This window comes from Venturia canescens, chromosome 3, assembly GCF_019457755.1.
Source record: "Venturia canescens isolate UGA chromosome 3, ASM1945775v1, whole genome shotgun sequence".
NCBI lineage: Eukaryota > Metazoa > Arthropoda > Insecta > Hymenoptera > Ichneumonidae > Venturia > Venturia canescens.
Window position 1 is genome coordinate 24,209,220 of NC_057423.1, and position 24,621 is coordinate 24,233,840.

The following is a 24,621-nucleotide window of genomic DNA, read 5'->3' on the forward strand; positions in this document are numbered from 1 at the left end:
TATCGAGGTTTTTCCAGCTGCGTTGATGTCTTGACTGACCACACGTGTTTCGATGTCGCTGGTAACATTGGATATTCATACAATTCCCACGTACGAAAACTCATTGGAATTGGAGTATCTTTGGCGATGAATTTCAACAGTTGAATTTTCCGTTTATCCGCCACGGTGACGTATGGAACGAGCCATTCAATTTTTCGTAGTGTAATTTTATAATCTTCAGCGGCTGGTTGAACTATTGCATTATCATCGGAACGTGATCTAGTCAAAATCAATTCGTGCTTTGCATTCACCACCATTTTTCGATAATCTTCAGCAAATCCCAGCAGCATGCTCAGTGGTATGCATACGTCAAAGTTGCCTGCTGCGTCCACAATCGGTTTCGTCTCATTGACATCGACCCAACCGGTGTTCTCAAGCATTGTACTTCTCGCCGACGAATGAGATGTATATCCTTTCATAAGAGATGTGATTCCCACATTCTTATTACGATCGATTTCAACGGCGTTCAGTTCATATCGCACTTCCTCGAATAAATGACAAATGGCATGGTTAACGAAATTCGTTGCAACTAACACTGTACCATCCGGCATTGTCAGTTTGCCGCAAATGTGAATTGAACTTTTACTCGGTAGAATTGATAAATCTTGATGCTGGATTGAAATACGTATTTCATCACTATTGTTGTATGTTGACGACGCGTATGGTTGATGTGCATGAACCTCATAGTGTATGATGGATTCATCAAACATGATGGGTGTCTGGATGTTTACGATTTCTTCCTCCATTGCAGGCAGAAGATGCACAACGAGCATAGCAGATAATTTCTCACACGCGAACTCCACGAATTTTGAGACCCAAACTCTTCAATAGTAGAAGGTTTTGAGGTGTTAGCTCTTTGAGCGTTGATCGACGACTGGTTTCGCGATCCCATGTTGGCTTATTAATATTGCCAATACGATGATTGTAAATTATGCCCATTGAGATTTTATATGAAGTCTTATGGTGATGACTTCACCGCGAAAATTGATCAAATCTCCGTCTTGATCGACAATACGAAGTTGTATATTGTCAATGCGACGAGTTGTGATTGGTAGATAAATGACGCTCGACGGTACTTCGATGATTTTATAGCCGGCCGGTACAGATGGGAAAAATTCGTGAATTGTATGAACTTTTCGCCCGTTGATGTATGCACCAGTTGTTATGTTACACTCGACTCGAATGGCGTTCACTTTGAGAATGGACACGGGTAGATCAGACACATGTCTTTTATTCAGCTCCAATCGACGCGACGTAAAACCCAGCAAAGGTCCAATCGAATTTTTGGATGTAAAATCAATCGATTGATTGCACTCAATTTCACTGCGTAGCGTATAATTATTCGGCTTAAGCTGAATTTGTATGTTTTTAGATGCCAACTCAGTTTTCAAATATTTTTCAATATCTTCAATTTCATAGCTACCCGTGGGAATGGTCACCACATGATTTCCAACATGAAATTCATTGCAACCAATGTCGATATTTGGAATCGAATTGAATGTGAGCAGCTCGACGAGTCCAAGAGTATAATTTTTGTCGGGCGATAGTTCGATGGGTGGAAAAAATTGTGCCTCGAGTATGGAGGATGATCCAGTAATGGTGATCGTCAAACTATCATCCATGATGCTCGCAGATTTAGAACTAAACACGCAGCTCCATAGTCCTCATTTATATAGTGCATAATTGTCTCGCCGATTTAGTTGCCCACACAAAAATTTCAAACATAAATGTCCACATATTATTGTATCATATTCCTGATACTTTTTATAATTGTATTTCACGCTACCAACATTGAAGTATCTCATGAGTTCGGGTGGAGGTGGGAGATTGCCAAAGCTGTCAAAGTATATGACTCGTTGACCAGTCTTTTTATATGCAACCCAGTGTGTTCCAGGACCTACATTTTCATCCAAATTCACGATTGCTGATTCTTGCTTGAGTGGTCCATTTTCAGGTAAAGTGTCACGCATGAAAATGCCGCGAAAGTTACGAATTTTCATGGCTCTCGCATACTTTAACAGATCGATGTCGGTGAGCGGTTGATGTGGTAGCGTGATTATACGTTTTTTGACCCGAGGTAAAGACCCAAACCCTGTTTGTATGGTTTCAGATGTAAACCTTTACCCAAAGCGATGGCCTCGAGTGTTCTATTGTGACGTTTACTTTCCTCCAATTCCTTTTTAGCCGCTTGAGCAGCATTTACAGCTTTGACTATTGCAGCACTTCCACCAGACAGTGCACCAACTGCGCTAAGGCCGGCAAAGATGGCTACGAGGAAGGGCAATATATATATATAGCCTTTATTTTTCCCTTTCGGGTTACAGCTCGACTTCCTTAACATTCCATTTTTACACCTTTTTACATTTTTCGATATACATAATTTACACATAATTTACACATTTCCTTATTCTACACCCTTCTTCTCTTTAGCCTATTTGCCTTCTCGCCCTTAACCTATACACGCTCCAATTCGAGAGAGAGAGATATCATTCACACCCACACACATTCCTCACTCCTCTTACACCATTGCACGCCGCGCGCGACCTCCGTTTCCGCTGCACCTTTTTACTCCCTCCCTTCTACCCTCTCCACTCCTCAATCTTCTTCATCCACTCCTCCCCTTGACCCTCCCCTCCCAACACCTCTTCCCTCATATTTTGCCAACCCTCCTCCGCCCCCCACCCCGTACATTCCTCCATCACGTGCTCCCACGTCTCCCTGCTACTCGTGCACATCCTACACTCCCTCCCTTCCCTCTGCTCCCAGTACCTCCCCCCTCTCATCTCGTCCCCTAGCCTGAACCTGGCTACCCTCCCCCATCTCTCCTCCTTCCACCCCTTTTTCAAATATCCCGGGATCCCTCTCTCCTTCACAAACTTGTAATCCCTGTTACTCCTTGATTTAATTATCCTCTCCCATCTCCCCTCCTCCTGCCTTACTCTCTCCTCCCTCACTATATACTCCCCCTTCATATCCCCACTCTCCCATCTCCTCTCCACCTCCTCCAGATCCCATCCCATCCTTAAGTAAAACTCCTTCCTTTCACTCTCCCATCCTCTTGCTTCCTGCCTTCCGCCTGCCCTTCTCTTCATCTCACCCCTACATCTTCTCGCCAATTCTCCCCCTTTCCCCGTCTCCAATCTCTTCTCGTATCCCCATGCTCTCATCCCCGCTCGCACCTCCAGCTTATCCCTTTGCAGTTCCTCCCTCACCATATACCCCGCCACCCCTCTCGACACCCCCAGCACCCATCTTAAATACCTTTCCTGCAGCCTCTCTACTATCTCCCTCACGAGGAAGGGCAATAAACCGCCGATTTTGCGAGGTACAGGTAGAACCCGAGGCGTGCGTACTTTAACATCTTTAACACTGGCACGCGCACCTTTCAATGCTGACATGACGATTTCACGGGGGTCACCACTACGAATCGTGGCTTTCTTTGCAGCACTGATGATCTTTTTCAGACAAACACTTTTTTTGGTCTTTTTCGTCATTCGTTTCATACCTAGACCAAATTTCTTTTTCGCCTTTATAATGTTTGTCACGGCCCAAGCACTTGCTCTTTCACCAAGACTTGCGTCTTTCGAGGTTACACGTTGCCAGGCTTGTTCAGCCAAAATTTTATCCGCCAGATGTCGTGCTTCCAAGTTTTCACGATTTTTCGAATATGCGATATCGTGTTCTTTACACGCAGAGTCCAGCGCGTTTATACCAGGATTACCACGAGCAAGACGTTTGATCAATTTCGTACCAGGTCCACAATATTGATAGCCCGGTAGATGTTGTTCCACGGGGAGATTGTTAATTATACTGTTTACCAAACCTTTACCAGGTTTATCATGTACAATCATCACTCTGCAGTGGTCACAACTCGACTGACTATTCCAACATTATAAAGTTGCATTTATATGATTTTTTCAATCAGTCGCATGCGAGATGAAGTCGAAGAAACAAGTTTCGAGCGGTCAACTCCCCATAATAAATTTCGATGAATTTATTGTTGGAGCGGGTAGTGTGAAAAAGCGTCATGGAAACTTACTACCTAACAGCATTCGAGCCGTATTTTGTGGCCCCTCGAATTGTGGAAAAACGAATGCCTTACTCACGCTCCTAATACATCCAAATGGTTTGAGATTTGAGAATATATATCTATACTCGAAATCGTTGAAGCAGCCAAAATACCGATTGCTCGAGAAAATGCTTAAACCTGTGGAAGGAGTGGAATTTTTTCAATTTAACGAGCATGAACAAGTTGTGGCACCTAGTGAAGCTCGCCCAAACTCCATATTCATCTTTGACGATATAGCGTGTGAGAAACAGGACAATGTGAGAGCATTTTTTTCCATGGGAAGACACGAGATTGTGGATAGTTTTTATCTCTGTCAGACGAATACTCGTATTCCGAAACATCTCGTGAGAGACAATGCGAATTTTATAGTGCTATTCAAGCAAGATGATATGAACCTCAAACATGTATATAATGATCATGTCAATACGGATATGACTTATGCAAGTTTCAAAAAAATGTGTGTCAAGTGTTGGAAATCGGACAAGTATGGATTCATCACGATTGACAAGGACAGTGAATTGAATGCTGGAAGATATAGAAGGGGGTTTGATTCTTTCCTCACTGTCGATGATGATGATGATGATGATGATGATGATGATGATGATGATGATGATGATGATAAATAATTGTTCCCCTGGATTTTACAAGACAGTCTAAAGTCTGACTTACTCGTGTCAACATGAAGCGCAAAGAACTTTTAAAGGAGACGGCTGTATTGAGTGAACTTGCCAAGGCGAGTGATGCAATCAGACGAAAACATCGAATGTTGAAAAGTGGACGTGATAGTGCTCAGCAGAAAATGCAAGATGTGTTTAAACCGATTGTTGAACCGTTAGAAGAACTAGTTTCATATACGAAAAAACCTAAAATTAAGAATGAACGTGTAAATGTTAAAAGGGAGGAGGAGGAGGAAGAGGAGGCTCCAAATTTTGGAGAAAATAGCATGCAGCAAGATATTTCTTTCAAAGATGATATTTGGCATGATGCAATTACTGATGAGAATGTTGGTATACCCTTAACTAAAAATAGTGATAATGATATTCATGAAGATAATAATGATGATGATGATGATAATTTAGAATCATCTGAAGATGTTGATAATTTGATACGTGAATATCTGGGCTTACTGCGTAGTAATAACAAAACAAGATTGGATGGCGCGTATGGAGTACGAAATCTCGCTCAAAACAGATTAATGTTTGGTGATTCACCAATTCATTTCGAACTCGATCATATAGTGGTTGGAGATGAAAAGTATCCCAAAAGTATTGGCTTGGTGGAACTGTTGTTTAAAAAAGAGCCTGAACTCAAATATGTAACACCAAATGACTTGGAGAAATATCAGAAAATTGTCATCACAACGAATGCTCATAAAAAATTTTATAAACGCACGGGTGCAGTACGTCAGGATAAAAGTAGTAAATTTAAAAATTATATATCCCAAATGCTCGGTAGCAATGATAAGAAGGGCGGTGCTCTGCCTTAGTATAAGGTAGCACGAAAGCATACCTCTGTCGACTATGTTCATTGGGATGATCCGAATGAACTGGTGGATCGTCTTCGCTTATTGCTCGCATCGCAAGCTGCTGGAAATTCATCACATTCTAATGAAATTATATCGATTATCGAGGAGTTGCGTGAAGCTGAAGTCATTTATTAACGCGTGACGGCTTGCTTTCATCCACATTCCCAACATGAGCGTCGATGTGTTTGGTCGAAAGTTGAGTAGACGTGGTGCAGGTCCTCCGGGTAAACCAGGTGCTGGATTCAAAATTACATCAGACGATCATTACGACTTGGACCGAAAACGACTGAGCAACGTTGGCGAGCCAGTAAATGCTCGAGATGTTGTAACACTCGAAGCATTCAGTAAACACATTCATTCTATAACTCATAGTGTGACTCATACAACGAATCAAAAGTGCGAATCGAATGTGGCGGCTGCAGAAAAGCGTGTGAGAACCGAGCTCGCCTATCTCCGTGAAAAAATTGATAATATAAAGAGAGAAATCTCAGAACTTCATGATGATATGAAGCTTTTACGAGATCATCTAATGATAAGTCAGTGAAAAGTCCTCCAGACTCTTATCTTCAGCAATTGATGAGGACCGTGGGGGAGAAGAAAAAAAAATGAGTGAAAAGAAGCTTGCGGTGGTTGAAGAACTGCATAAGCCAGCTCGGCGGAATTATCCACGTCGACATGTGGATATACGTGGCCTGGATGAGACTTGGCAAGCTGATCTTGTAGATATGTCTGCATATGAACAACACAACTCCAAGTATAAATTTCTCCTCACCGTCATCGATATATTCTTCAAATTCGCCTGGGCTGCACCGTTGAAGAGTAAAAGTGGAAAAGATGTGAGTGCTGCAATGGAGACGATTCTCAGCAAAGGACGCATACCGAAAAATCTTCACGTCGATCGAGGAAAAGAATTTTATAATACGAACTTTAAGGCTCTGATGAAAAAGTATAATATACACTTGTATTCTACATTTAGCAACTTGAAAGCATCAATTTGTGAGCGCTTCAATCGTACACTTAAGAATAAAATGTGGATTCAATTTAGTTTTCGCGGAAACTGGAAATGGATCGATATTCTTGATATGTTAATTACAAAATATAATAATACTATACATCATACGATTAGAATGAAACCGAAAGATGTTGACGCAACGAATGAGAAACAACTATTGCGTAATGTTTTCAATCAAACTGCAGTGGGAAAGAAGCGAGCTAAATTAAAAATTGGAGATAAAGTGCGTATAAGTAAATTTAAGAATGTATTTGAGAAAGGTTATACTCCAAACTGGACAACGGAAATTTTCACATTATATCAAGTGAGAAAAACCAATCCAGTCACATATAATATAAAAGATTATCAAGAGGAGCCTATTGCAGGCAGTTTCTACGAACAAGAGCTACTTCCTGTTAAATATCCTGATATATATCTTGTAGAAAAAGTATTGAAAAAACGTGGTAGTCAGTTGCTTGTTAAATGGTTAGGTTTTGATGACGCGCACAATAGTTGGATAAATAAGGATGATGTGTAAAAATGAAAAAATAAAAAAAAAATGTGAAAAAAAGGACTTGCTGATTTTTTTTTTTTCTTTCTATAGCATACCCCTCCAATTCTCGAGACTCGTATGGTCAAGCCTTATATTGTAGAGGTCTGAGTTTAGAAAAGCAGGTAGAATGAAAAAAGGGGCTTGTAGACCTGGTTCTTTTTATTCGACACAAAAATGTACAATATTGAACAAAAATATTCTCTCTCTCTCTCTCTCTCTCTCTCTCTCTCTCTCTCTCTCTTGAGCGGGAAAGTGTAGAAATTATCAGCTCCGTATAAAGTTGTATTTTTACCTATTAAAACGAACAGTATAATTTATCATAGTACAACAACAGTGAATAATAGTGCTTTAAATCATTGTGCTGTTTTTACCTTTTTGTGCGATCGGGTATTTTCATGTATATTTTAACTTTTACTCTACGTGTGATTTCTTTTCGATTTGACAGTTACAACTGTACTTGAACTCCTTGTTGTATGTGTTTGTGTGGCAATCTCTGCTATCACTTTCCGTCGTCAAACAGTTTTGTGATTAACTTTTGCACAAATCGGAGCCCACAGTGACTTTTTAATTTTTTTTCGCAGTGTGTTGTTCCGTTTTATCTAAGCGAAATTCGTTTTTTATCGTCTTGACTTGATATCGCGCGCGGGTCGATTACTTAACCTCAACCTGTCAGTGATATCGACTAACACAGGCATACTGTTTTTCATCAACCGGTGATCGAGGTATATTAGATCGATTATCAGCAGGTGTCTAAATGTACTCTCTGAAGTGGTCTGCGACGGAATCCGGTTTTTCAACTACATAGTCACTACCTTATCCATCTGATCATTGAATTTCTCCGTTTGGTCATCTTCGTTACCATCGATCGATAAGACTGTTACTCTGAACGAATTTTGAAAATTCAAAGTCGATACATCTTACGTCTGTGTAGTCATTACCGTGTTAAAAAAAAAAAAAAAAAAAAAAAAAAAAAATGACGAAACGTTACTGCTCGATATGTAAACGTTTGGCCAAAAATGACGTTGTTGTCTGTACGGGTCCGTGTAAAGAAACTTTTCACATCCAATGTGCCTCTACTAAATTTGAACTGGATCTTCATGATGATGTTCAGTTCAAGAGTTTCTGCTGTGGTCCATGTCTTTGGAGCAAACCTTCTGATTCTCATGTCTCTCCAGCTACTACTTCATCGTCACCCATTACATTGGAGGATGTTATGCGACTGATCCAATCGAATTCTGCAGCAATAAATGCAAATTTAGTGTCAATGCAGAACCAAATGACGTCAAGGTTCGAATCCCTTACTGAAACCATAAATGGAGTCGTCCAGGATATTTCGCTTCTTCGAAATGAAGTCTCGGTTCTTGCGACTACCCAAGACAACATGGGTGCTGTTATTACCGAGGTACGAGCTGAAATGACAACCCTCAGTGACCAGACGACAAACATCGCCACTGAAAACACTGCTTTAAAATCGCAGATGAACGACATAGTGTTCAACGTCACAAACTTGTGTGCGCAGCTCACGTCACCAGGAATTGTCATTCGAAATCTCCCTGCAACCCTGAATGATACTCCACGTACGCTCGTTGAAAAGATTTTTGCTTCTCTGGGCACATCGGACTCTCTAACTGATATTATGGATATCCGCAGTCTCGACAAGAAACCACAAGGCACTATTGGTGGTCAAAAATCAACTTCATCCGTAGTTCGTTCGAAATCTTTTTTGGTTCGATTCAGATCTGCATCGGTGTGCAATGAAGTTTTACAAAAGAAACGAAGGAAAAAAGTTCTTTCCATAAATGAAGTATTTTCTACGAACTCAAACGGAAACATTATTATAAAGGAGTTTCTCCCTCCCCAATTGCACCAATTTCTTGGCCGAGTCCGTTCTATTACGAAGGAACGCGGATGGAAATACGCTTGGGCTACTTCGCGTGGAGTCTTTATACGAAAAACGGACGGCTCGGAGATTATTCCCATAAACTCCGAAACGGATTTCGCCAGGATTACTTGACAACCACGGAAACCATCGTCACGCTCAACGTCAACGCCTGAAGTTTCTGCAGCCCCCCTCAACAATATTGTATTTTGTGAGAACCTTTTAACCATAGCCTCGTTTAATGCAAACTCTCTGCTTGGCCATATCGATCAAATTAAAGCTCACTTCTCACTTAATTTTGCGCATATTATCTCTATCTGTGAGACTTGGCTTCATTCTCAACTCTCCGACGATCTGGTCAAGTTAGATGGTTATACACTAATTCGTAATGATAGAGAGGGTAAAGTAGGGGGCGGCGTTGCATGTTATGTACATGAATCCCTGGGTGTTAAGATTCTTGCTTCTTCACCTACTAAATTCACAAATGCCCCTGAATATATTTTTCTTGAGATTCGCACTCTTTCTAACTCGATGCTTTTATTTGTCTCCATGTATAGGAGGCCTAAGGGCTTATTGTTTCACGATTTTATTGAAGATTTCCTGAGGTTTTCTCCATTCTACGAAAATATTGTAATATCAGGAGACTTAAATTGCGATCTAGCCTGTTCCAACTACGAAGGCAACTACTTGAGAGACCTTGTTTTCTCACAGGCTCTCCATATCATTGAATCTGAAACCACTCATCACACGAAAAGTTCCGACTCATGGCTCGATGTTCTTATTATTGATAGTCCTGATAAAATAGCCTCGTTTATTAAATCTGAAACCCCTTTCATTGCAGGCCATGATATCTTAGCTCTGCGTTATGTTTTTCCCATAAATCACGCAAATCAACACACAGTTATTAAACGTACTCTTAGAAATTTTAACGATATGGAATTTAATGAAACACTAGATTTTTTACTAAGGAAAAATAACCTCTTATCATTTAATGTATGCGATTCTACCGCGAATCTTGACACCATGTTAGAATCTTTTTGTGAACAGATACTCGTCTCCCTCGATATTCATGCCCCGCTTAGCACTTTTAAGATAAAGAAGCCACTTGCGCCATGGCTAACAAATGAATTGAAGATACTTATTAAGCAGAAAAATACTATGTACAAACAAGCCAAACGTTCAGGTAGCATTCTAAATATGGCTATTTATAAACAATTCCGTAATCAAGTCACTTTGCAAATAAAACAGGCCAGGAACAAATTCTACCTTGATAGAGTGACTAGCACGAGAGATCCCGCTTCTTTATGGCGTGAGCTCTCGAAACTTGGTTTGATTAGAACAAACTCTAGTTCACCATTCTCATTTTTCTCACGTGATGAACTTAATGCACATTACGTCCGAGTCTCTAACACCACAGCTCCTTGCTCTTTAAATTCATTCATGAATTCTTTGTCGCTACTAGATGAAAACAGGCCGGTTTTCGAATTTTCTGAGATTACCATTAATTCTCTACATGCCATTATGACGAGTAAATTGTCTGCCTCTCTGTCTCCTGGACCTGACAATATTTCGCCATTTGCATTGCAGAAGGGTTTTACTAATATTTTACCGGTACTTGTATCTGTATTCAATAACTGTCTTCGGCTTGCTCATTTTCCATCCGTTTGGAAAAAAGCTTTTATACGTCCACTCATAAAAACAAACCCTCCAGCTTCACCATCCGATACCAGACCGATTGCGAACCTCAGTGAATCAGCAAAGCTTTTTGAACGCTGCATATTCAATCAAATATCTTCCTTTCTTGAGAGACACAATTTCCTTGACCCTTACCAGTCAGCCTATCGCAGACTATACAGCACACAAACAGCCCTACTTCGCTTATGCCATGACATAAGAGAAGCTGTCGATGACAGGAAAGTAACCATTTTAATTTTATTTGATTTCAGTAAAGCTTTCGATACAATATCACACTCAAATTTACTCACCAAGCTTCGTAGCTTTGGTTTTTCTGATAATGTTTTAAAATTTTTTCATTCGTATCTCACTGACCGATCTCAAGCTTGTATTGACAGAATGGGAATCTGCTCAGAATGGGCCAAAACTACATCGGGTGTACCCCAAGGATCCGTCCTTGGCCCCCTTTTATTTTCACTTTTTATTAATGATATCGGTAATGTTTTGACATACAGCAAGTATCTTATCTTTGCAGATGACACTCAAATATATCGAAGTTGCTCCCCATTGAATATAATCGATGAAATAAACAACATAGCTCAAGACGTTAAAGCAATCTCCAACTACGCTGTGAGAAACGGTCTGAAGCTTAATTTGGGTAAATCAAAAGCTGTTATACTTGGTAGCAGCAAGTACATAAATAAATTAAATGTAAACAATCTTCCTGTCATAAGTATTGATGGTGTGACTCTCCCTTATGTTCACGATGTTCGCAATCTAGGTGTTATCATGTCATCGAATTTATCGTGGAAAAAACACATAAACAGCATCTCGAGCAGGTTAAACGGTGTAATGTACCGTCTAAGACACAATAGAAATGCATTATCAACTGAGGTGCGTACTACTTTAGTGGTTACACTGGTATTTCCAGTGATAGATTACTGCTGTATCGTTTACAATGACCTTACTGCAGAATTGAACACCAAGCTGGAGGTTTTGTTGAACTCAAGCATCCGATATATTTTTAATTTAAAACGCGATGAGCACATCACTCCATACCGAAGACAGTTACGCTGGCTATCTGTAAAGTCTCGTAGACTTTATTTTATGGGTATCCTAGTTTACAGAATTTTGACTAACCAAGCACCATCTTATCTCATTAATCTCTTCCCGCGTGCAAATGCATCTCTCAGAACCAGTAATCGCAGGGAGGCTGATATTTTTCATATTCCTTCATATCGTACCAGTACTTTCAAAAATTCATTCGTCATAGCTGCCATCTACTTTTGGCACTCCTTACCTAATCTGATACGCAGCTCTTCATCTCTGAATGTTCTGAAGACTCGCCTGTTTTCGTATTTATTTGATGTTGTGGATGCGCAAAGCACCTTAAGAATGTAGCCACTTAAAAATTTTAAATATAGTTATGATTTATGTTTTTTATTTTCTCATTATTTATTCCTATATTATTGTGATATAGCTATGCTAGCACTTATGTCTAAATTATATTGTATTATATTGTATTATATTATATTCTTATATTAAATGTAAACTGTTATTTTTAGTCTATATATTAATTAAATTTACAACTTTATACTTTATTTTGTATTCTTAGCCTCAAGGACGATTGTCCAAGGCTTAATAAATTATATCAATCAATCAATCAATCAATCTCTCTCTCTCTCTCTCTCTCTCTCTCTCTCTCTCTCTCTCTCACGCTTACATACATATTTACATTTCAACTATATCAAATTTTTGACAGATATTAAATCTGCATCTCTTCTTCGGAAATGTTTGAGTACATGGGGATCTTGTAGTGACCCCACGCCAATGTCTCCACCGTCCCCGGTATAATATAACACTTGTCATCATGTGGGCTCAGGGCAATTTTTGTTTCTGAGATGGTATATACCTGATGTAATGTTGAACGAATTGCTGATTGGCAACGTGTCACTTCAGTCTCTTCGTTTAAACATTTTACAAAATCGTCAAAGTTTATTATTTTCGCAACAACATTGCTCTTCACACCCTTAACCTTCTTTACATCTTTTTTACCCTCGACACGCGTGGCATACATTTTTGACCTGAGCCCCACAAACTCCGTCATAATGGATCCATTATTCTCGTCCTTCATGAGACCCGGAACCTTTTTATTGACAAGCGGAATATGGTAAGCATTGTCAATGGGATAGTCACTCGTATCAAATTTGGAGATATTTTCTCGCATATCTCGATAAACGTCATCACACTCAATTTCATATATCAAACTATCTGTATCTGTATACATTACTGAACATTTATCCCCATACTTTGGAGTCATAAACTCATGATGAAACGTATACAGCCATGTTTTCGATATATCGAGAATTGACATGCCTACGTATATTGGTTTGTCAAATTTCACCTCAAGCTTACGCAATTCAACGGCTATCAAGTCTTCACCAAAGATACTGCGACTGTGGAAATTCGGTTTTGCAATCATCGCTTCCGCTCCATATCTACCATCCCACTCTGTTAACAATGAAACATTTTTACGTTCGCGCACATCTTCCATCGTTTTACCGAAAACTGCATTATTCATTAGTTTATACATATTTTTGTCAAAATCATTCGTTGCACGCGTTCGCAATTGTGTGTTCAGATCAATGTAGCCTGCCAGCCATGGAGCTTCAGCAAATTGCAATATCCTATGTATTTTCTTGAGTATGAGTCCATGACTTAGACAGTGTTGTAGAGTTCGATAATGGATAACATAGCGCTCTTTATCGAAAACGGTTGCAAGTAACTTTTCTTGTTTCTTACCCGGTGGTTTTCCATGTTCAGGACAAAAAGGCAAGTCTTTGTGTTTGTCATGCAAGTGCGCCGGATACTCCAAATCAACTTCAAGTATATAACCTTTTGTCGGATCTGGAGAGTTTATATCAAAGTTCGAGATGTCTTCGAGAAACTCAAAATCTCGATACGGTAATGGCATTTTCATTACACTTCCATACAGATTATTTACATCATAGTACATAAGGTATGTGGAAGCTTGTGATGGATCGAAAGATTCCATGTACTTGTTATTTGCACGTGCATATTTCCTCGAACATTGACAACCCCCGCGTATACCTCCTCAATAAACAATACCATATCAATGTCGGTGAGTAGTTCAAATTTTATTCCAGTAAATTTAAGCATAGCATCCCAGGTGTACCCCGGGAGAGTGAAATAATATGCTGGGTCAAGCCCATAACTTTGTTGAGAACTAACTCGGAAATTTTCAAAAATGTCTGCCAGTAAAAGGACATCCGTTTTCAAATAAAGATCGCTATATTCCCCCAGCGTTTGAATTGAAAATCGCTCCCAAACTGTTTGTGCATGTTGATATTCACTTTCAGAAATTGTTGTGTCTGCTAAAGAACTGTAAAAAGCATCCCGAGGTGGAAGCTCTGTATCATTTAATTTTTCAAAACAGTCTATGTATTCATACGGGAAGACTCCTTTTCTCGTCAAAAGAGTGAAATCATCGTGTGAAATATTTGAAAATTGTGATTTTAAAACTTTAAGTTGGTCAATCAATAGGAGCGATGCTAATTTATCAAGACTCGAACTCATAAATTTGAATGAATCAATGAAACGGAGTCTTATCTGTTTCCTATAGTCATGTGACGATGATTTAACTGTTTTTGAAAAAGAAATGTATTTTTCTTTTGTTAAAGGGAGTAAATCGATTTTCCCCTCAAACGCTGTGGCCACCTCCTTTATTATGAAATGCGCGTCGTAGCCCGATAGATTGTGAAAAACAATTGGAATGAAAAATGAATTTTTGTAATTTAAATTGCAATTGCCATGAGCCGGACCTCGAAACTGCCCCGTTAGATGGCAATGATCGCGTACACGTTGTTCTTTCTCAACAAAGGGTTTTTCACAAATATGACAATTTACGTCCTCTCGAAATTTTTTCCATTCCGCTGGCGATAATTCCTTCATCGGGACATTCGTTAGTAAAATTTTTTCCACGCGGAGTGCCAATTCTTTCAACTGTTCAACGAACCACCCAATACAATCTTCACTACGACGTGAATAATATCCCGATAATGATGAGTCGTATGAACAGCTAACGTAAAAGCCTATACTAAAAACTTTATGATGGTGCTGCCTATTCATCTGTCTTTCTCTCTCACCAGTCTTCTATAATACGCACTCCAGGTCAGCATAAACGATGAATGGTAGGCGCTCCTTCCGATTATGGTTTGTGAATTCCAACCATTTATCGTTTTCCGCCGGTAATCGTATAGCACAATCATTCATCTTGCCACAATCCACCTCATGAGCTCGTAGCTTGCTCTCCATTGAAAAATACTGCAAACACCTGTAAAATGATCATGAATATATTTTTGAGGGGAAAAAAAAAAAAATGTTGCACATATGAGTATAGAAATTTACTTACCGATCACAAATATATTTTTTATGATTCTTGCTGCTCAGTTGGCTGCTCACTAAGCGGGATAGATCTTTAATGGAAGACGATCCGTCGCAAAGTGTGAAAACTTTGAAAATGTTGCTAACAAAATCATGATCATCTCTCTTATATATTTACGATTAATGCGATGCACATTTTGATGGTAGGTGGGGTGCATGAATGTGGGGGGAAAAAAAAAATGTGAGAGTATTGATGTAAACTTATTTGAATATTTTCTTTCTATGTTAGCATGAAAAACATTGAAAATGTTGCTACTTTATTTTTTTTCCACGAAGCTATTTTTTCTTAATAAGGTGAGAGTTTAAAATATGAATGGGAAGATGCAGACATAGCGATGTAAATCTATTAGTTTCAAATTTTTTTTTCTTCCTTTGTTATCACGAAGAAATGTTGCTGCTTTTTTTCCCCGTGAAGTCAACAATTTTTTTTTTTTTTGTTAACAAGGCGGAGGGGAGAAAAATGTGGTGCTAGAAATGCAAGTCTGTTGAATTTTTTTCTTTTATGTCACTGTGAAAAAAAAATGTTTTGAAAAAAATGTGACAGCTTTTTTTTTTATTCATATAGTCAGCATTGTGGGAGTGTAAGATAGAAAATTTAATGGAAATGGAAATTAGCAGGTTTATACTTTCGTTACATCAGTCTACATGAACAATAAGTCAAAGGGGAAGGATGTGGGTGAGCACCCTCCCGTTGAGTAAAAATTTCTAGCTGGACTTTTTTCCAAACACTATGTTTCAAATTGTGTTCGAATACGATTTTACAATGTGAAAAGTCGCTCCACGTCTCCTAGAAGACATTGAGATTATCTGAGATAATCTTTCATGTTACTGCGAAGAAATGTTGTGGCCGCTCTTTTCACGTAGTCACCTGTTCTCATATTATGGTAGCATAAGAATGAAAATTTCGTGAAAATGGAAATTAGTTTGCCTTTACTTTTGCCACATCAGTCTACGTGAATAATAGGTCAAGGGAAAGGATGTGGGTGAGCACCCTCTCATTGAGTAAAAATTTCTAGGTTGACATTTTTTTTTTCAAATGCTTTCTCAATCGTAATCGAATACGATTTTACAATGGGAAAAGTCGCTCCACGTCTCCTAGAAGATGTAGCCTACGGAAGTGGCAAGGCTTGAAAATTTCACCCTATTGTGTCAATATTCCCCCCCACCTTTTTCTCCTGTAAACGTTTTAAAAAGGGCATTTCCCTTATGGCAAAATAATCACTCCGCGAAAAACCTTCGAAGACTTCACCCGTCTCATTGCTACAAATTTTCATTTTTTTTTCCACAAGAAAAAAAAAATGTCTCAGAGCGCAAAATCATTTGAAAGTGCTGTGGAGATCGTTGATCTCATAGATAACGATAGTGCAGTGCGTGAAGTAGATGATGTGATAGTTGTTGACATTTCGGAAGACAGTGTCGAAGTTTGTGAGGACAACAATCCTGTAAATTATCATGTGCGTGATGAAGGACACGATGTGATGGTTATTGACATCTCCAACGACGATGACGACGATGTCGGAATTGCCAATAACGACATAAACGATATGCCGGATGAGGATGACGATTTCGCATATCATGGTGGTGGTGGTGGTGATGATATTGAACTCGAGGACAATGTTGAGGACGATGAAGTCCTCGACATGCTCGATGAAATGGAGCGCGACTTTCAATATTACGGTCAGGACGTGGAGTTCCACGAGATCGAGCCGGCGGAGGGTAATCCACCTGACGACGGTTTCGAGTCAGATTCCTCTGTCGATGAAGGGGAATCGACTCAACGGCTGCTGTCACGACCGACGGCGTTGGCCATGGTACCGTCAGACCGGGTCTGCAGAATAAAATCTTATTATGCAGACCGTATGCAGAATCGCATTTGTGTCGATTGTTTCATACGGGACCCGGAAACCTATGGGCGTGCTGTGGCCCACTTTGAACACCACGTCGGGCCCTACGAGGTCTTGGGAGACCTCTGGTGTTACAACTGTGATCGGCCGCTCACACTCTTCATCGCGTATAATACATGCGGAGTGTGTAAAAAATAATGGTAAGTAGTTTTGATCATTACCCTTTTTTTTCGCAATGAAAAAAAAAACAGAAAATTAAGAATTTGGGTTTTTTTTCTTTGTGTTCCAGGAAATGGAGCGACATAGAGTTAAAAAAAAAAATATATATGTTTATCTGTAAATTGTATTATAATGTTAAAATAGAGTAAATAGTATTTTCAATCTATATATTTAATTAATTTACTAATGCATACGTTCATTCCATGGAAATTTATTGTAATAAAATTCTAGTTTTTGATAAATTTTGTCAAGCGTATGCAATATTAAAAACAATATTTCCCCAACTCCCATTTTCCTTCTCTTTTACACCCATTCATTCATCTCTCTTCTCCACCCCCGCTTGGTGATCCCTCTACAAACTCCCCCACTACAGACCCTGCCACCACCACTGCGGATCATTTTTCCCATCTCTCTCACATTCATCTTCCATCTCTCTCCTGACGGTCCCCTCTACAGACCCCTCGCCCGCTGCAGACCCTACCCCCCCGCTGCAGACCCCGCGCTCCCCCGTTCCCGCACCCCCCTGAGATCCCTGGCTTAGAACCGGCCTAGCCCCTATACTAGTACTGATAGTTGAAGTTGTAGTGTGTAGATGAAATATGTAAAAACGTAAATGTAGTTGATGACTTGCAAGAATTAACGATGGCAATATATTGGCGTAGTCTTGTAACACATATTTCCAATTATCTAGGCGCATAACAATTCTGAATATAAAACTTTCTTGCAAATTTACACATAAGTAGATTGCGTAAAAGTAGATAGTGCTCTGTTCACTTGGATGTTATTATTGTCGGTAATTCCCAAATAGAAAGATTTTGGAAAAAAAACAAACTTGAAATAAAAACTGTGCAATACGTACAGGGAACACTGAGAGTACAAAAATAATAACGTAAGGGCAGCCGAATCAATGGTCAAAAATTATATTAACGAAATAGCACCTATACTGTGCACTTTAATGAAAATTCATTATTTGGCGTAATTAATAGCGACGTAAATGAATAAATATCCATGTTCCAAAATGAGTTAAGTGTCGACGAAGGAATCAACGTTATTTGCAATTGCAAGCACGACGAAAACGTGGCAAAGCGGCCATTACTCCACGTGCTGAATAATCGTTTAGTAAAAGATATGAAGTACCTGTTTGCTACATTGGGACACTATTTTGTAACTACAGCGAAAAAACAATGAGGCGTATTGAAAGAAGTACAGAAGATAAGTACCATACCGAAATTTTTATAACAAACGAATGTAGTATAATAAAACTGGAATTATGGGTAGGCGGGCGACCTTCCAAAGCAATCGAGTTAGAGAAACGGAAGCCGCTGTATGCCAGCGATGCAAGCCGTTTAGTCACGGGTGGGAAACTAACCATCGCGTAGAAATGGCGGCCCAAAAAACCCAAGCGGCACTAATACCAACGTAAAATCCCAGTAACCACTACCAACAATGATAAAGTCGTCGGAAGAACGCTGTGAACTTGATCGATCAGGCAACGGCAATGGATGGAGAGTTCGAATACGCATAAAACAATAAGAAAATATATCCGAAGGTCATAAATGATAAGGCCATTAACACTGCCGAGAGGAAGATAACAATTTCGATCAAATCATTTTTAGGGATTCGAAAAAATATTACGTGCATAATTGGAGCATCTTCGAAAAATTACATACTGCGTTACCGAGAAACATTACCTGGAAACCGTACACTATAGTAGAATGGTACACGTGATGATGGTGAACTGCTGCGATGCGTAACCAAATTGAGCAGACCATCCACGAACGTGGCCGAGTGAAAGAACGAATGCGCTGGCAAAAGCAATTACGGATCCTGTGATAAGTATGCAATAGGAATGCTTGATATGCAATACGAGCCAAGTAATAAATGGATCTCGTCTCCATGCGTGAACCCTAACGTTGATAATGCATGCAAAGCATCAATCAAAATAAACTGACGTATGGGATTATAGATGACGATCGATTTGCTAATAAACGTTTGAAATATAAGCATGCAACCAAATTTTTGCAAATATCTGTGGGTACTCAAGTAAGGCTAGTAGGTGCTTAGATATATATAACTGGTCACAGAGAGGTTAAATAGATGTATTTACATGTAGTATAAAATATTATCAAATTGGAAAGCGTTGGGCGTCGAATATGCTTGCTAACTGAGAGATCATAGTGCGTGAATTATCTGGTATGATATGGAGGAAATCCAACTGGCCGGCAGTTAGTTAATCCGATGCGTGAAATGAAGCATTGTGGCACAACCGGAATGACAAAATAACGAACAGCTGTACCGCCTCAACCGAATATAAAACTGATTCCAAAAATATCATTCAATGTTTATACTAAAATTTCAGAAGCAGATAGACAAATATAAAAAAGAAAGGAGCCACATTGTGGAAAACCAGCTTTCAAGTATCTTTCAAGAAATTTTACCGGTAAATAGACGATCGTTATTGTAACTTTGATTAAACAGAGGATCAAAAAAGAATGGCTGTAAGAATAAAAATTGATTACATATTACGGCAGGTTACCAACTCGGATGATAAGGAACATGAGCCATGTGAACGTCGATCGGTTAAAATAGTACCGAGTGATGACATGACAGATAATGAAGACGAGGTTAGTAGATGATTACCACATTTCTGAGACATAACATTGCAAATATTTAAAACCGAAATAGCTGCTAATATTTATCGTATTTTCAAATTGTAAGATTCCGGTACGAAGCAGACGTAATAAGTGGCGCAGAATTCAAATAAGTCCGTATCTCTCCGATAATGACGACGTGGTTGAGGATAGTAACAAGAAAGAAGATACGAACACAACAGTCACTCAAGTATGAAATAAATATTGAAAAAATTGTAATGGATATCTGTAGGACACGTATGAGCGGATACAAAAAATTATTACCAATGAGACTACAGCTGTCATGAAAAACGGATATATTACTAAAACATGTTAACAAATTTAACACTGTCATATATACATATCAACCTCGAGAAGCATGCAGGTAGCGCAATTGATAAGAGAAATTTGCAGAATACCTTGTCGTCGAAGAATAAAACCACGGAGAACGAGGTACAGGAGGGGTTTCAAAATACCAATTTCCTATTAATTGACCATCCATATTCGTCGCAGCCGTTTTGGATCGTAAGTACGAAATTGTGTATTAACCTGTGTTCGCAGAGTTACACCGATTTCACTCGAGTATTGTTTCTAGCAAACGGAAATGAAAAGCCATGCTAATACTGCTGAATAATGAAGTCAATTGAATGTGTCATAGGAACAATCTGCGATAAATGATGACGAAAGTCCCAGTGTCTTTGCAGGCAATAGCGCGAATGAAGAACGGAGAACGAATCATGAGGATAAATCCTCAGATGTCGAACCTGAAATAAATGTTATAGAGCTATTTGATGCCGAGTCGACGCTTGTAGAAGGGTCGCCAAAGATTCCGGAGGATGACATTACGACATACGAAAATGAAACAGATATGCCTGATACCGACGATGAAAACGTATCAAATAAAGTGAATCCTGCAAGTATAAATAATACGTTAGAAAACAGTCACCTGAAGGTAAGAAATACATAAGTAAATATAAATATAAATGTATAAGTATGACAAATAATATTATCGATCATTACATCAATCGTCAAATAGCGAACTGGTAATATATTGCGACAAGATGCGAGCTGACTTGAAAATAAATCCAAGAATGCTAATAATACGAACGTCAACGGTTGCGTTGGAAGCAAACGGATTCATACAAACTTTTATGATAATCGAAAGGTATTGATTCGTTGGGATAAATTGACAATGAAAAAGACTCAAGATCAGCGTTCGTTCGTGTAAATAGAACGTTATCGAGAAACTTCATGTATATTGAATGAAATTAGATTGCTAAAAGGTTCAAGCTTCATAGCATTCCGATGACATTATCATCATCATCATCATCAACAACATTCCGAATTAATGCTAAATTAAAAATTCTAATCTAATTTATAAATCTAATTTAGCAATGAATAATGAATCACTATATGAATTTGGAGGAAACGATTTAACAGATCCATGGTGATGATGAAATGATTACTTCAAGAAACAAGCCGACGATCGTTGAAACAAAAATATTACCGAAAGGCAGCTATGTACTCGTGAAAGAGGAAAAAGAACAAATTAAATATAAAAGAGAAGCTAGTAATCGAAAGGTACAATATACATTTTTTAATTACGATGGGGAAGTGTTACGACGAAAACTCAAATAATGTTATGAATTCTTACAATTAGGTTGAGGATGATCACACTCCGGTAAAAAAATCAGATCGACGAAGAATGAAGTTAGAGTTTAAATATGACTCCTCATCGCCCAGCCCTGTGGTGAGAAAAAACATGTTTCCCGATAATAAAAATATTTCATGTACTAAGGGAAGGAACAGCTGAATATGTAATGGTTGCACGATACGATGAAATTAAACTCATTCCAGACGAATCAAAACGTTTCTCCAGTAACACCTACTGCGAATAATAATGAGCAGAACCCGACAATGTATTGTGAAGAAAAAACGGAACGTATTGCCCCAAAGAAGATGACTGCGGATGAAATTCTCAAGAAAGTTGACTATTATGTTAGCGATCTGAGATGTTTGAAACGACCGGCGAAAACACCAAGAAATGTTACCGAAAAATCGGTTGTTACTTCAACAATAACAAAGACACGCTCGATAAATGATATCGCATCGAAGGTTCAAATCATTATCCAAAAATCTTTATGAAAAAAAATTATTGTCGTTAAATCGTACATTGATCAACGAAATTCAACAACGTACTGAAAAACTTTTTCTTTGCAGATTTACGATTTTCGCAATGATATCGATCCTTGCGAAGGCTCATCGAAAAGTCTAGAATTTGATTCTCGATGTAGCTCCAAAAAAAACGTCAGAAAACACATGAACTTATTGCCACTAAGGTAATGGATTCAGATACGAAGTAACATATATAATGGTTGTATTAAAACGATCGTAGCGTGAACAGTCGTGTGTACAATATTAAATATTTAATAACTGCTGTTTATAGAATGAAAAAGCGATAAAAAATAAAACTGGTAAAACTGGATCTACACGTACATCGTTCGAGACTGGTGAGGAGGATGATGAAAATCTTTCTGCAAACGAGGATAAAGAAAAAAATCAGGAGTACTCAGCCGATCGTAAAAGGGAGGGAAAAATGAGGCGCACTGCTCAAAAGGTTAAAATCGGCATTCTCTACCGTTATAGTCATGGGAAAAATAACAATGTTAATCGCATTTATCTAGGTTTATCTAACGATGTTAATGACAGTTATCTAGGTTACTGCTTGAAGTGAATAATTGTTCACCCCTTTTTTTAGATCGCATTACACTGGGTCGTTGTCCACCATTCAATATTATTTTGTAATATTTTGAAACTTTGTACACAGATTGTTGAAACAACAGAAAAGTTTACGCGCGATATTGCAAGGCTCCAGAAACAACTGGAAGAAGAACAATCCCGAGGAAATTCGCTGCAGGCTTCTATGGAACCATCACGGGATGGAAATGTTGAACTCGTTCCTGGCATCGTTATACCTCAATTGGTAATTATAAAGGCTTGTGGAGCACTCAATATGCGCCGAAGGTTGAACATTCTCATTGACGGCTATTGGAGCAAGGAGGAGCAGAAAAACCTTGTACTAATGGACAATAAGAAAAATGCGGGCACAGGACGAAAACAAATCCCGCAAAAAACGGTCAATGGTCTTATAGGTAAAAATAACTACTTAATAATGTAAGTAAAATTTAATAGTGTGTGAAATATATTATCACGCATTTTCATTACCACACAGATTTATGTTTTGCTCTGCAAAAAAAGAAGCGGATTCCAACCGACGGCTTCACGACGCACGCCGAAGGGAGGAAAATAATGGCAGTAAAGTTAAAATCGAACCGGTACAACAGTAAAAGGATACTCGCAACAGCAGAAGTACTCAGACTAGCCAGAGAACGCCAAAGGACCGAGTCACAGGATTCTCAGTCCGAAGATGATCCGCTACATGAATAATCTTAGTTTATTGTTGACCGAACATATTGTGATTGTAAACCGCGATTGCATTTTGTTGTAATGTGATAAAAAAAAAATACACATGTGCCCTCCAATCCATCTCCATGAGAGTGGACGAAACGGATAGTAAATACCAGTACTAACCGGTATCTAATGCAGAGTTGATTTATGTGAAACTTGCATGTAAGGAGCTCACAAAGATTCATGAATCCACTTAAAGGAGAGATCTGCTCATTCACGGAGCTCGACATGAGTAATAAGGACCTCTCGGAGGTCATTGCGACCTGTGGAAGCAGCCCTGCAGGAGAGTCGTAACTGCTTCTTCGGAGGTCATTGCGACCTGAGACGAAAAACTGTAGGAGGGTCGTAACTACTCGTTCGGAGGTCATTGCGACCTGGGGACGAAACCCAGTAGGAGGGTTGTAACTGCTTGTTTAGAGGTCATTGTGACGTGGGGCGAAATCCGGCAGAAGGGCCGTAACGGCTTACTCTGAGGTCATTGCGACCTGGGGATAAAACCCGGTAGGAGGGTCGTAACTGCTGTCTCGGAAATCATTGCGACCTGGAGACGAAACCCGGTAGAAGGGTCGTAACTGTTATCTCAAAGGTCATTACGACTATCTAAGAGCTTGCAGATGAGCTTGCAGCTGAATGGTATAAAGTCGTAATGACCTCATTAAAAATCGTTACGACCTCGAACGGAAGTGACGTCATGGTCGTATTGACCCTCATCAACGAGGTCACGAAATTAGAAAAGTATACCTTCGGAGTCATAACGACCTTCCACCAAGGTCGTCTGAGTAGTCAGGGCGTCGCTAAATTCTGAATAAAACGAAATTCTGTAAAGAAAAATAAAAAAATTTCAAAAAAATTCATAAATATTGAAGACATTGAAAAATGTACTATCCAAGTTACATGCAGTATAAAAATGTATGATATCAATTGGAGGCCAAGTTTTTATTGATAATTTGGAATATTTATCGAACAAATCGGAAACTTTAATTGAAATTCATGATAATTATTTTCAAGAAAAAAGTTAATGAAAAAAAGTCATAACGGAAGTTACGTGCAGTACTAAAATGTATTATATCAATTCGAGGTCAAGTATTTATCAGTTATTCGAAATATAATCTCCGGCGACAAATGAGTGTTGAGAATCCTTGTCGGGCTCACAAAGTTTTATCAAAATTACTAAAAAATTAATGAAAATAAAATCATTAAAAATTCACATGAAAGTCATTCGTTACTTCAACAAGGTACACACTTTAAAGAATCGATTCCCCTCCG

The 24,621-nt window shown here is 38.9% G+C and overlaps 1 protein-coding gene across 1 annotated transcript; it reads left to right on the forward strand.

The window, feature by feature from the left end:
• Positions 1 to 19,226: 19,226 nt before the first annotated feature.
• Positions 19,227 to 23,477, forward strand: LOC122407874 (uncharacterized). Its single transcript, XM_043414344.1, has 12 exons — positions 19,227 to 19,697; positions 19,789 to 19,881; positions 19,976 to 20,098; positions 20,302 to 20,412; positions 20,546 to 20,839; positions 21,328 to 21,468; positions 21,548 to 21,637; positions 21,745 to 22,002; positions 22,108 to 22,226; positions 22,334 to 22,504; positions 22,715 to 23,039; positions 23,120 to 23,477. The coding sequence occupies exons 1-10, from the start codon at positions 19,596 to 19,598 to the stop codon at positions 22,347 to 22,349; spliced, it is 1,347 nt and encodes a 448-aa protein (XP_043270279.1). The 5' UTR covers positions 19,227 to 19,595; the 3' UTR covers positions 22,350 to 22,504; positions 22,715 to 23,039; positions 23,120 to 23,477.
• The last annotated feature ends 1,144 nt before the right edge of the window (positions 23,478 to 24,621 follow it).

Excerpts from the sequence above, each read along its gene's own strand:
- LOC122407874 (XM_043414344.1), top strand. The coding sequence starts at position 19,596 with ATGTTTATACTAAAATTTCAGAAGCAGATAGACAAATATAAAAAAGAA. Across the intron at positions 20,099-20,301 it reads CGAACACAACAGTCACTCAA|AATACCTTGTCGTCGAAGAA; the intron begins GTATGAAATAAA and ends AGAAATTTGCAG. Across the intron at positions 20,413-20,545 it reads CGTCGCAGCCGTTTTGGATC|GAACAATCTGCGATAAATGA; the intron begins GTAAGTACGAAA and ends AATGTGTCATAG.